At 36.5% G+C, this 13581-nt stretch overlaps 1 protein-coding gene across 1 annotated transcript in view; it reads right to left on the bottom strand.

The window, feature by feature from the left end:
- LOC109215937 (DUF21 domain-containing protein At4g14240-like) overlaps nt 1-4081 on the bottom strand; it is a 6962-nt gene extending 2881 nt beyond the window's left edge. Inside the window, exons 1-7 of the mRNA XM_019380062.1 lie at nt 3461-4081; nt 3266-3342; nt 2239-2322; nt 2032-2145; nt 1351-1434; nt 1084-1155; nt 469-536 (exon numbers count right to left, since the gene is read on the bottom strand). Of these exons, the coding sequence (XP_019235607.1) occupies nt 469-536; nt 1084-1155; nt 1351-1434; nt 2032-2145; nt 2239-2322; nt 3266-3342; nt 3461-3710 (749 nt within the window). The 5' untranslated portion in view covers nt 3711-4081. The remainder of the gene's footprint in view (nt 1-468; nt 537-1083; nt 1156-1350; nt 1435-2031; nt 2146-2238; nt 2323-3265; nt 3343-3460) is intronic.
- Nucleotides 4082-13581: the final 9500 nt, after the last annotated feature.

Raw genomic sequence — 13581 nt, 5'->3', positions numbered from 1 at the left:
GAGGGGGGGTCAAGGACCAAAAATAGCAACAGTAGTTCAAGCTTCAATTTGTACCTCAAAGAAAGTGATTGTAGTTTCTTAAGCATCTTGAGTGATCTCTGTTATATTTATAATCCTCTCTTGAAACTTCAGTTATAGCTTTGGAGTTCATGCAAAAGCAGAACTTTCAGTCGCTCTCTCTCTCTAGAAGAATAAAACTGCTACTATGTATGGATTTTGTTATGACCCTCTAAGTTTTCAAGCAATTGGACAATAGATGCAGAATTTAGCAACAAAGGAAATAAAACAGCATGCTTGAGTTCCTTGTCAATGTACCATTTCAGAAGGACTTAAAATCATGAAGAATGAGAGGCATCGACATGTCACGAACGAAACTTGCTCAAACAATAGTCATTTTGAAGAAAAAAATTCTTCCCACCTCAATATAGTTAGCATGAGAAAATGGAACTCAATCCGTCATAAACTCACCAGTCCAACTTTGAATTGACATCAAGGGAAAAGGTTGATTCAATAGGCGTCATAGCCTCTTCAGCAGTCTGCACATAATTGAGAAAACTTAGACCATTGTTGTTATAAGTTGTGAGAGTATATCTGACTGAAGTTACTAGAAGATAGAAAGAAATCATCAGGGTGACATGAATTGGGAACTTGCATGAACTTGTGACAATCTGTTTATTACTCCCTTTGTTATTTTATATGACACTCTTTCTTTGTAATTTGTGCCAAAAAAATGAAACCTTTTTATACTTGGAAACTCTTTAAATTTCCCATTATACCCTTAATGGCATGCTCTTATTGCCATAAAAATTTAATGTCATGTTTAAGACCACACGTTCTAAGGATATGTGCAAAAATCTTTCTTCCTTTCTTAAACTATGTGCCCAGTCAAACACCATCATATAACATGGAATAGCGGGAGTAGCCATTTGAAGCCAAATTATCTAAGAAAGCAGATAAGGCCAGTGTCACTCTAAGAAGTCTTATTTTGCCCGAAGCAGATGCTTTATCAAAAACTATCCAGATCAAAAGACAAAGGACAGAAGTAAAATGAAGAAATACTGACGGGAATATCCTTTTGCCAACCTTTTCTGTCAAATCCAGTGCTCCGCTAATAATAGTAGTTTCATCATGCGTGAGTTCGCCACCTTTACCAGCCTAAGCTTGAAATAAAAATATAGTGTTATTTCATAACAATATTAACTCACTTATAATGGAAAATTGTCACCATATTCAGGAAAATGTCACATAATAATGATAGTTTTGAGAAGGCGAAACATTGGCAATGAACATCAGCCAAATCAACTTCAGGCTTCTGAAAATGAACACCAATTCAGAGAGATTAGTGATTACCTCCTGACCGTGGATAGAAACAAGGGCTTTCAACTGAGCTCGCCTGAACAAAGCATCATGATGTCCCAATACAGCGTCCAGAACCTAAGCCATATCAATTTCAACATCTAAAGGTGATGATTTCATGGACAAGTTCTATATTTTCTTTTTCTCTTCTTCTTCCGGTAAGTACTTCACATGGAAATTGTTTGAATTGTAAAAAAGGTATCGACTGCATGACCCCTTTGAATTAGACATAGTATATTAACTGTAGCAGAAAATTCTGATCTTTTCTCGCCACAGTATTATAAGATCTCGATTCTGCCATGACAGCTTAGACCACAATTTGAACTTTGACCCAGTACATTAATGCCTACGAGGGATGCAATCTACATGCAAATATGCAATATAGTTTTCTATTTTTGGATAGAAATTGACAAGCAATACTAATAAAGGCACATAGTTGAAAAAGTTAGACATATCATTTGTGCTGACATAAAGATCAAAAGAATTCTTTGATACCAACAACAACGAAAAAGTTGCATTTCCTTTATGGTACTTTGACCACTATGACCCCAGATGTTATCACATATGCCACAACTGAAAATGATCCAAAGTAAGGTGCAGCAAGATCCAAATAGGAAAACAGGGGTAGACTACCCACCATGTACTAGTAGTGGCAGCAGGAAAACTAAAACTTACCTTTCCAATTGGGTAAGCAATGGGATAGCAAATGATCATAAGAACACGAACAAGCCACACTAAGTTTGCACCTACTGCCAGCCCATACCGAGAGCATATAGCTTGTGGAATAATCTAAATCATCAAGGAAATAGCAAAGATATCATTAGAGTTCCCAGTCCAAAACCACTTGTCTTGCAGTTATACAGTGGGTGGAAGTCAATTTACCTCACCAAAAGCTAAAACAAAAGTAACAGAGAGAATAACAGCAACAACTGGATGGAAAATTTTGTCCAAGTATATTGGAAGAGCCTGCAAAGTCCATGGTCATAACAGAAACTGTATCACTTATAAATGTTACTGATAAAAAATACAACACTATACATTGCGGAAAATAGCCCTAATAAACATGCAATGTATTTGTGTGATATTATTATAATATTCTTAGAGATAGAGGCGGATCCAGTATTTTAATTCTATGGCTTCAAGATGTCAGTTTCAACCACCGAAACGCATTACATTGTTTGAGTTGTGGGTTCATAGCTCAATTTTTTCAGCAATTTCGGTGAATTTTGTACTGAAAATCCATGTCTAGGATAAAAGCTATGGTAGCTGAACTGTTGGATCCGCCCCTGCTTAGAGACAAATGGATTCAATCCTAAGGTTCTTAAGACGAAACTCGTTGTACTTTTAAAATTATGGCTTCAACATTTAACATTTGTTGAAATTTTAGTATTTTTCACATATAATATATACATTTCATAAGAAAAATAACTAGTTTTGGGTTCGGTTGAGCACATATTCAATACACTACATCCGTCACTGAGTACACCCAGTGGAAACATTTACCCTATTAGCTCCACCTTGTGCTTGTCAACATCATTATTATTACCCTATTACCGTCTTATTCTTCAAATTATTATTGTCGTTTCTTTTATTTGGGTATCTTTACTACTTTTGCTGGCAGTACTTTTCCTTTCCTTTCTACAGTATTTTTACCACAATTTTTTACTCATTGTTTTGAAAATGCTTTTCCTGAGGCGCCGAGGGTCTATCAGGAACAACCTCTCTCTACCTCTCACAGTAGGTGTAAGGTCTGCGTACACCCTAGACCCCACTTATGACCCCACTTATGGGATTTCACTAGTATGTTGTTATTGTGACTTTATAAAGAAATTTTAATCAAGCTACGACTAACTTTAGTAAAGAAACTCTATGAGAAACCCGTGCATGTTCTTGCTATGAAATCACTCACCTCCATTGCAGCCGCATTACATAAAAGCAAAGTCACAAGAAGCTGATGCTGCTTTTGAACAACAGGAAAAATAGTAGCTGAAAAGCACCAAATACTCAACTCAAACACTACATTAATATCTTAAATAATCAATACCCCACATTAAGAAATTCAAGTATTCAGGCAAAATCAATGGGATAAAAATTAGAACCAAACCTGCTTGTTTCTTCTCAGTAGAAGTACCACTTCGTTGAAGAATTTCAAGCTCAACAAGTCCCATAGACATTAACCCCAACGTAAGACCGGACATAATTCCGGCGAAGAGTACGAGGAAACAAGAAACACCGGCGTAAACAAACCACCAGGGGTTCCCAAATTCAATGTCTTGATCATCTACACCAAAGGGTCTCTTTGTTTTGTGGCCAGCAGCTAGGGCTATTGCTACCACATTCATTAGCAAACCCATGACAATGGAAATTTTTTCAGAAGCTGAAACTTGTTTTGTTTTTCGGTGGACTTTGCTGCTGTTGTGTGGAAGTGACAGCAAAACAATATAGAAACAGAGAGAAATAGAGTTGGTGACAAACGGCAAGAAAGAGAGAAAAAAAAGTAAAACAAAAATATACTAATGGTGTTTAATGTCACAATAGGAGTAAAGTGACGATAGTTTTACGTTATTTGGATGGTTTCTATTTTAATGACATTACATTAATTAACGGTGGGGGTGAGCTGAGGGCCACCGTAGACGGCGACCGGATTTGGGGAGAAGCCCGAGGTTTAATATTATAGGAATTTGTACTTTTTGGGCTAAATAAATGGGACCACGGCAATTGAGTTCTTTTTTCATGAGAAAAAGGACTAGGAAAATCTGAGGGTGGGACCAAATAAGACGTCTGTTTGAGTCAAGGAAGCAAGGCAAATTCATGCACATTGCACACTTTTAGTCCAAAAAATATGAGGTTTAATACCCCAAAATTTCCTTTAACTATAACTTTTTGTAAGTTACCTACTTAAATTATGAGGTGTACTCAGAATTTCCCTAAACTATTTTTTCTTTCATATTAAGACTTACTTATTGCTTATCAGGCATAATGTGTGTAGTAGGGGTGTGCATTCAAATCGATTTATCGATAAATCGAATCGATTATTTGTTATCGGTTTGTCGATTTATCGATTTCGATTTCGAAATTTTCCTTACCGAGTTATCGATTTCGATTTCGATTTTGTCCTCTTCGGTTTATCGGTTTATCGATAAACCGATAAGAAATACTAAAAAAAAAAATTTTTTTTTTTTACCCTTATTCTATAATACCCTTTCCTTTACTCTAAGTCCCTAACCCTATTATTTCATCTACCACATTTAAGGAATGATCATACTTAAAGCTCAAAGGAATGAAGTTCAAATTAATGAAAAATAGAATTAGCCGTGATGATGTATTTTTTTTATACCGTTAGAGTGTTGGTGGCATACATTTGATCCCTTACTTTAGTTTCGTTGCATGTGCTTGTTGACACAATTTTTATGTTATAAACGGTGTTCGTCTTATTTTAGCTTCTTTTGGTCCATATTAGTTAGGCGTGTTTATAGCGATATACTTTCCGTGGAATCCCGTAAATTTTCTTATTGGTGTAATCGATAACCGAATTGATAAGCCCCAAAAATCGATAAATCGAAATCGAAAAAATCGAAACCTTATTGAAACGATAATGATAAGCATATGTACAAATCGATAATCGATAAATAATTATCGATAAGGGTCAAAATCGAATCGATAAATCGAATGCACACCCCTAGTGTGTAGTAACTCGTTAAAGAGCGCGTGAAAGATGAAAAAAACCAACAAAATAATCTACCTGACAGTGTGTAATGGCTAATTAGCTTACACTCTCCTTATTTGCTTCATTTTCACCTTTCTTCTTTATTTTTCACCTTTTTCTTTATTTTTTTATTTTTCTTCCTAATTTTTTTACCTTTGCTATTCATTTCTCCATATGGCTTTCCTTTGGAAAAAAATTCACCTCTAAAATTCTTTATTCTTTTTCTTATTTTAGTCTTCTTTCATTTCTTACCCATGTTGTTGAAATAACACTCACTTAAATCTTCTTATTAAATCCAACACTTTATAGAGAATACAGTTGAATCTAACATTATATGCCTTCATTTTTTTACTGCAAAGTTAATATAAATAAGGACTCATTCAACTGGAATCTACCCTAAACACAACCACAATTAAAAGCTAAAAATAACACATATGTATTAGATCCTACTTAAGCCAAAAATGCCCACAATTAATCAAACATCCTAGAATAATATACCACAAGTAAGCTAGCTACATCATAAGTTGATATAGTTATACAGACACGCCTCTAAGAATTCAACAAGAAGTTTTTTAATATATAGAGAAATAGTTCAAGGAAATTTTGGGGACACCAAATAGTTTGGGGGAGAGGGGTTAGGCCGAGCCAAATAGTCACGTTTAGTGCCACATGGCATGCTTTTAGTTAATTAGGAGCGTGTAGCGGACGCACTTCTAAGAATTCAACCGAGGACTTTTTAATTTGAAGGGGGGATATAGTTAAGAGGGTTTTGGGTACACCCTATAGTTTAAGTAGATAATTCACAAAAAGTTGTAATAGTTAAAGAGAGTTTTAGGATATTAACCCAAAAGAGAAAATATAATCTATCTATATTATTATAAAAGCATGAATACAATGTCGGTTTACAAAAATAACCTTATAATATTAAGCATAATAAATCATAATAAAAGGACATAACCGAAATTCTAGATATCGGCCTTATAATTTTATTCGTTTTAGGACATAGTAGACCTTTAGGAATCCTATTAATATAATTACTTTCGGGCATAAAGATTTATTATTACATGTAAGCCTCACGCATGGACCACTCCTTTGTTAGAATATAGGTGGTACTTATCTTTCAATTTAAATAAATATTATTATTTTTCGCCACTTTGTAAATATTGGGTGCGAACTCATTTTGAGTTACTAGTCTTAGAGTACGCATTTTGCCCGTGTACCCCAACTTGATGAATAATTTTTTTTTATAAAAATACATAAATAGTATATTTAAATTATAAAATAGAAATTTAAACTCCTAAAATTGATAAATGTTGATCGAATATAAATAACTCAATAAATAAGAGAATCTGTCTCATAGAATTCCTTAATGTAATTACCTTTCTGTATATTCAGCTTAAACTCATTTTCAACTCTATGATTTCATCACCTCAAATTCACAAATTATCATATTTTCTTTTCAGTTTCAGCAAAAACACATAACCTTTAAAGAATTAAAAAAAAATTATTTTCTCAAAAAAAGTCTTTTTTCAACTTTTTTGTGTACGTGTGGGTGTGTGATAATTTTCAAGTTCATTCTAAAAGACACAAACATGTTCACCTAACTAATAGAAGACATTCTCTTTTTCTTTAATTAATAAGAAATATTATATGAATTAAATTTGACAAATTTAAAAAGAATAAGTTACAATGGCATAAAATAAAATCCAGCCACTATATTTTGAATAATAAATTTTAGTTGATTTTAAAGTCCTAAAATATTAAGAAAATAATTAAATAATAATTTTGTTTATATAAAGTTTATTTTTAAAGGGATCTTTACACAACAAGCCGTCAGGGTTCACTATTTACTTTTTTCAACCGACTATACATAAATTTTATACATATAAATTATATATATGCCGGCTATTTAAAGTTTAAGTTGTTGATGGCAGCTATTTAGAAAAAGATTCATTTTAAAGTAAAAAGGGAATATCAACATTAAATTTAGTTAAATATTTTTGTGACATAGTTTTATGACAAATATTCAAAGTAACATGAATGAAAATCGAAAACTTTGGTCTTTTGGAATTTGCGAGCGAAGGTTGGTCCTACAATTCGTGAAGAAATAAAATGGATAATTAACATCTAAAGGCTAAGAATTACTAATGTTGAAATAATATTATACCACAAATTATCTGATATATAAAAACTATAATTAGCCGTTAATGGATTAAGGATTTAAGAATGCGAAGAAAAATAATTAACGATCTACATTTAAAAATAAATCCAACAAAATAATTTTTGAGAACTTTAAACTTATCAAAGTAATGATAAAAATATCATTTCACTACATAATAATAAATAATCATGTAAAACAACCACTAATAACTTATAACATGCTTAATATTAGATGAACTAAGAAATCTAGTGTGAAATCATTTTTTAAAGGGTAAAAAAGGTAAGCGATATTTTGTATGATCTTGGTGCGTGTATAGCAACATATCAATAATTATAGAACTTTGAAATATTATATAAATATTATTAAACTATATATAATGCATTCTTAACGTATTTCATAAAATTACCATTCAATGAAATAACATCTTTATTTATTAATTGAAAAGATCAAAGAATTGACTAGGAAAGTAAAAGTGGTGTATTCATAGTTGAACTCAGAGTTCAAGCTATTAGCACATTCAAAATTTAAAAATTAACTGTGATATACTGATATTAAATATTTGAAATATTATCCATAACTTCACCATATCCAACATGGAATGCATATTTATTACTTTAATTGTATACATCTTTAACTAATAAAATTGTTCTAACGTGATTACGTATTATTAACACTCTCTAACGAAAAATAAATAGACAAAAAATTTAAAAGAAGAAAAATCGTGTTCTTAATGTTAGGAGAGAAAAAATAGCAAATTCTTTTTTTGCATTCAAAATTCTAAACTTTAGGAGATTTTACATACATTAAATAAGGAAAATTTTAGTTGATTTAAAACAACTAAATAATAGGGAAAGACTTAAATGTATCACGATCCCAAACCGGACCCGGTCGTGATGGCGCCTCTCGAGAAGACAAGGCTAACCGACACAATTCCCCAAGTCAACCATTTTCCATTAAAAGTTGTTTTTATACCATTTATAGACCGTTAATCTCATAATGAACATTTAAAAGAAAAATGCGGAATAATTACACAAGCCCGACATCGGGGTGTCACTAGTCATGAGCATCTACCAAGGTCTAAATACAACAAAAACAGTAAAATGTACTAAGTACAGAGATGAAAATGAGAGAAAGGAAGCGGTGCTGCGAACGTCATGCAGCCACCTTGCTAACTCTGATGACTCCGCGTTTGAGCAACCAACACCCGCTACCGGGTTCCGAAATACCTGAATCTGCACACGACGTGCAGGGAGTAATGTGAGTACTCCAACACAGTAAGTAATAAGAATAAATAAAGACTGAGCAGTAGGAAACAACGAATCCACATTTATGTTAAACTCAATAAGCACACAGGCTGCTAAATCAGAATACGAGTCAATCGCCTCTTTTGAAATCTAGCTTTTGGTAAAAATCATTTAAAATGCCTTCTGACAGATTCAGTAGGGGTTCAATACCATTTTTAATAAAAGAGCTGAAAACCATAATCGACCCCTCGGGCAAACATAGTTCATAAACAGCCCCTCGGGCAAAACAAGAGTCATAAACACCTCCTAACAAGAAAATCTCAGTGGAAATAACAAAAGCCAAATCAGTGATTAAGCTCTGAACATCTCATAAACCCCAGCTTAAATGAAAGCTGTTTAAAAATATTTATCTAACATTTTCGACAGAGGCTCAATATAAAGATGAGTGAAAACAGTCATTAATTTAACATATTCGATAGAAACTCACTCTAAAGAGAAGTGAAAATGAACAAGTTCATAATCAGGCCCCTCAGGCAAACATCACTCATGTGCATGTATATATCTATCGCCCCTCGGGCTAGCCTCTCAGTCACTCGTGACTCAACTCCTACCATTCAGCGCTCACACTAAGCACTCACGCTCAATAGGTACCATATAGTAACCGCTGCGGCATGCAGTGCGATCCATATATCGCTGCGGCGTGCAGCCCGATTCATATATATATATTGCTGCGGCGTGCAGCCCGATCCATAGATATATAATCCTCACAACCAGGCTCTCGGCCTCTCTCAGTCATTTACCTCACAATCAGACTCTCAGTCTATCTCAGTCATCGACCTCACAATCAGACCCTCGGTCTATCTCAGTCATTAACAACGATCACTCGGACCATCAGTAAAACAGGGAACCCAGCCCAAACAGTTTTCACATTTTTAAGAAATACAGTGATAAAATCAGATTTAAACAATAACCAGGTAAAAACATGACTGAGGATATGCTTTCAAAACAAATAGAGTAAGGAAAAATAGTAAAAATGCCCTTAAGGGTCTCAACAGGTCGGCACAAGGCTCCAAATATGGCATACGACCCAAAATATAATATCAATCTCTAGAACATGGAATATCATAAGGTTTCAAATCAAATACGCGACTTAACAATCGTACGGGATGGACCAAGTCACAATCCCCAACGGTGCACAACTCCACGCTCGTCATCAAGCGTGTGCGTCACCTCAAAATAACACAACGATGTGTAATACGGGGTTTCAAACCCTCAGGACAGTATTTACAATCATTACTTACCTCGATCCATTCCAAACTCTAGACCGCGATGCCTCGCCCGCACGAATCGACCTCCGGATGCTCCAAATCTAGCCACAATCAGTACATAAGCATTAAAATATGCTAAAGGAGCGAAGCCCACTCGAAAATATCCAATTTAACATCAAAATCCCGAAATTGCTCACACCCGGCCCCCTGGCCCACGTCTCGGAATCCGACTAAAGTTACATAAATAGAAACCTCGTCCTCACACAAGTCTATACATACCAAGAACATCAAAATCGGACCTCAATTGCCCCTTCAAATTCCCAATCAAAAGTCTAAATTTCCAAGCCCTAGTTCTTCACCTTTTGGCTTAATTTCCATGATTTACTAGGTGGAATTCACATAATAATCGAGTTTTAAGTCCAAGAATCTTACCTCAAAGTGATTCCCCTTGAATCCTCCCTTCCAAATCGTCCAAGAGCTCCCAAGCCGAAGTCAAAAATGGTGAAATAACCCAAAATCGCGAAATGAAATAACATATATGGTCTGGCCAGGCCTTTCCGCATCTGTGGTGCCTCTATCCGCTTCTGTGGTACCGCTTATGCGGTCTACATTCCGCTTCTGCGGAAGTCACTTAAATTCCAGCCCTTCGCATCTGCGGTTGTCCTTCCGCATCTGCGGCTCCGCAGATGCGACCCCACACCGCATTTGTGGCTCCAGACGATTCTTCCAAAACCGCTTCTGCGGTTCTTCTTACGCATATGCGACACCGCACCTGCGGTCCCAAAACCGCAGGTGCGAAAACACCAGAAGCAGCAAATCTGAAGCTGCAATAACCTTCCAACCTCTCCGTTAACCACCCGAAATCACCCCGAGGCCCCCGGGACCTCAACCAAAAGCACCAACACATCCTAAAACCTTATTCAAACTTGTTCCAATCATCAGAACACCTCAAACAGCATCAAATCACCCAAAACACCTCGGATTCAAGCCTAAGTTTCTAAAAATCTTCCGAAATACGCTTTTGATAAAAAACCCAACCAAACCACGTGCGAATAATCAGAAATTTTGCACACACACCCCAAATGCCACAACGGAACTACTACAACTTCCGGAATTCCATTCCGACCTCTATATCAAAATCTCGCCTACCCACCGGATATCGCCAAAATCGCAATTTCGCCAATTCAAGCCTAAACCTTCCACGGACTTCCAAAATGCATTCTGATCACGCTCCTAAGTCCCAAATCACCTAACGGAGCTAACCAAATCATAAAAAATTCCGATACGAGGTCATATACAAGCAAGTCAAAACATGGTCAAACCTTTCAAATTTCAAGCTTCAAACTGAGAACTGTTCTTCCAAATTTCATTCCGATTACCCTGAAAACCAAAACCAATGATTTACATGAGTCATAATACATCATACGGGGCTGTAGGCATATAAATTTTATTAAAATTAAATCCATGAAATGATTTGGACTATATTTTAAATCCAAGATATATTGGTCCAAATAAATATATGGGCTAAAATAATTGAATTAATTATATAAGTCTAATATATATGGGTTAAATAAATAAGTCTTAATCCATTGGACTAACCTATTTAATTGGGCTAAAGTGATGAGCTCACTTCATTAGGCCCAAAATGTCATCTTCCTAGAGGCCCAGTTTGGTGCCACGTGTCAAATGACGTGGCGCGCCAAGTCAAACGGAAGAGACAATAGTATCATGCCACGTGTTGAAATGACAAGGCATGCCAAGTCACACTAAAAGGCCAATGAAATCGCACCACGTGTGCAAGTGACATGTTCTGGCCAATCAAATGCGGTCATGTCACACTTTAATTTGATTGGTCGGAAAGAGTTTGTTCTTATCACAACTCCTCCCTTCCACAACTATAAATAGGGGTCTTCACAACTCAGAAAGGGGACCAGAAGTTATAACAAGAAGCGGGAAAGAGCTCGTGGATCAAACACTGCAAATTCCTCCACAAGTTTCAAGCTTCAAGCAGTCAAGTTTCAATCATCAAGCAATCAAGTTCAATCTCAAGAACGAAGAACAAATCAAGTTCAAGCTCAAGAACGAAGAACGAATCAAGTTCAAGCTCAAGAACGAAGAACGAATCAAGTTCAAGCTCAAGAACGAAGAACGAATCAAGGTCAAGTTCAAGCAATCAAGCTAAAGCTCAAGAACAAGATCATCGTTCGTGGAGACAACTACATATTCAAGATCAAGCTCAAAGGCCCTTGAGTTTATTTACTATTGAAAAGAAGAATCAGAGGATTCATAGAGATTGTAACACTCAAATATTCGAAATCAAATACTACGATTGTTGCAATATTTTTCGGTCTTGATTTTATTTTCTCGACGCAAATTTATTGTCTACAAATTCTGGCACGCCCGGTGGGACAATCTCTACCTCTCATCTCAACTTTTCAATCACCAAAGTCCAAGAACATTGAAATGCCTTCAAAGAAAATCAACTCCGGTTCAACTTCCACCAAGGCTACTAACTCCAGGTTCTATGCTGATGTGGAAAACATCCTCGGTGTTACCTTTGTAAGTTTCGGACCAGTTACGAGGAGCAAAGCAAGCTTTGTAGGACAACAAGCACCCCAAGTGACGTCCGCATCAACCCCTGTTTTTGGATCTTCATCTTCAAAAGGAGCAAGATCTTCCACAAACTTATTTGAAGGAGGAAGCGATGTTGCTGAAAAGATCAAGAAAACTCTTGCTCTGCTTGACCTCTCCGGCTCAAGCACTCTGCTGTGAAGGAAGATGATGATGCTTCAAGTGATGGATCCTACCCACTTACACCACATAGCGTGAGCCAATCAAGGATCAATCTGTGTTAAAATCCATGCTACTCTCCGTCATCCACGACAATCATGCAGGCCATGGTGACAAACACTTCATCTATAGAGGAGCATTTGGCAAACTTGACGGAAGCAATCGCTGGCTTGACCAAATGCATGCAAAATCAAGAGGCTAGAATTGACAAGCTAACAGACAGGGTGGGAATCTTGATGGAAGAAGAATCCACCCATGCACCAGGCTAGCTCCCAGAGGTTCTAGAGAGTGACTCTCCTCCAAGACAAGTAGTGTCCACTAAGGCTATCCCTGTCTCATCTGAAGGCATGATTCCAATCGATCAACTGAAGGAGTTCATCGAAGGAACCATTAAGAACAAATATGAAGTTGCTGCCAAATCCTCCCTTACATATGCAAAGCCGTACACTACAAGGGTCGATATGTTGAAGATGCCCGCTGGCTATCAACCTCCGAAGTTTCAACAGTTTGATGGTAAAGGTAACCCAAAACAACATGTTGCGCACTTCATGGAGACATGCAACAATGCTGGGACTTATGGAGATTACCTCATCAAGAAGTTGTCCGCTCGCTACAAGGAAATGCTTTTGACTGGTACACGGACCTCGAGGCTGGATCCATCGATAGCTGGGATCAACTAGAGCAAGAGTCCCTCAATCGCTTTTATAGTACGAGACATACTGTGAGTATGATAGACCTTACAAATACTCGTCAATGAAAGGGGGAACCAGTTATCGACTTTATCAATCGGTGGAGGAATGCAAGCCTCAACTGCAAAGACAGGCTTAGTGAAGCTTCAGGCATAGATGTGCATCCAAGGCATGCATTGGGGGTTGCGCTATATCTTGCAAGGTATCAAGCCTGGCACGTTTGAAGAACTTGCAACTCGTGCCCATGACATGGAATTGAGCATGGCCTCCGCTGGAAATGAAAGGCTGCCCATCTACGAACCTCGTAAAGGGAATGACAAGCAAGAAGTCAGGAAGTGGGGCAAGTTCGTACCCAAGTCTGAAAGCA

The sequence above is a fragment of the Nicotiana attenuata genome, unplaced genomic scaffold (genome assembly GCF_001879085.1).
Source record: "Nicotiana attenuata strain UT unplaced genomic scaffold, NIATTr2, whole genome shotgun sequence".
NCBI classification, from domain to species: Eukaryota; Viridiplantae; Streptophyta; class Magnoliopsida; order Solanales; family Solanaceae; genus Nicotiana; species Nicotiana attenuata.
The sequence above is the reverse complement of the archived record's forward strand: the minus strand, read 5'-3'. Positions and strand labels throughout refer to the sequence as shown.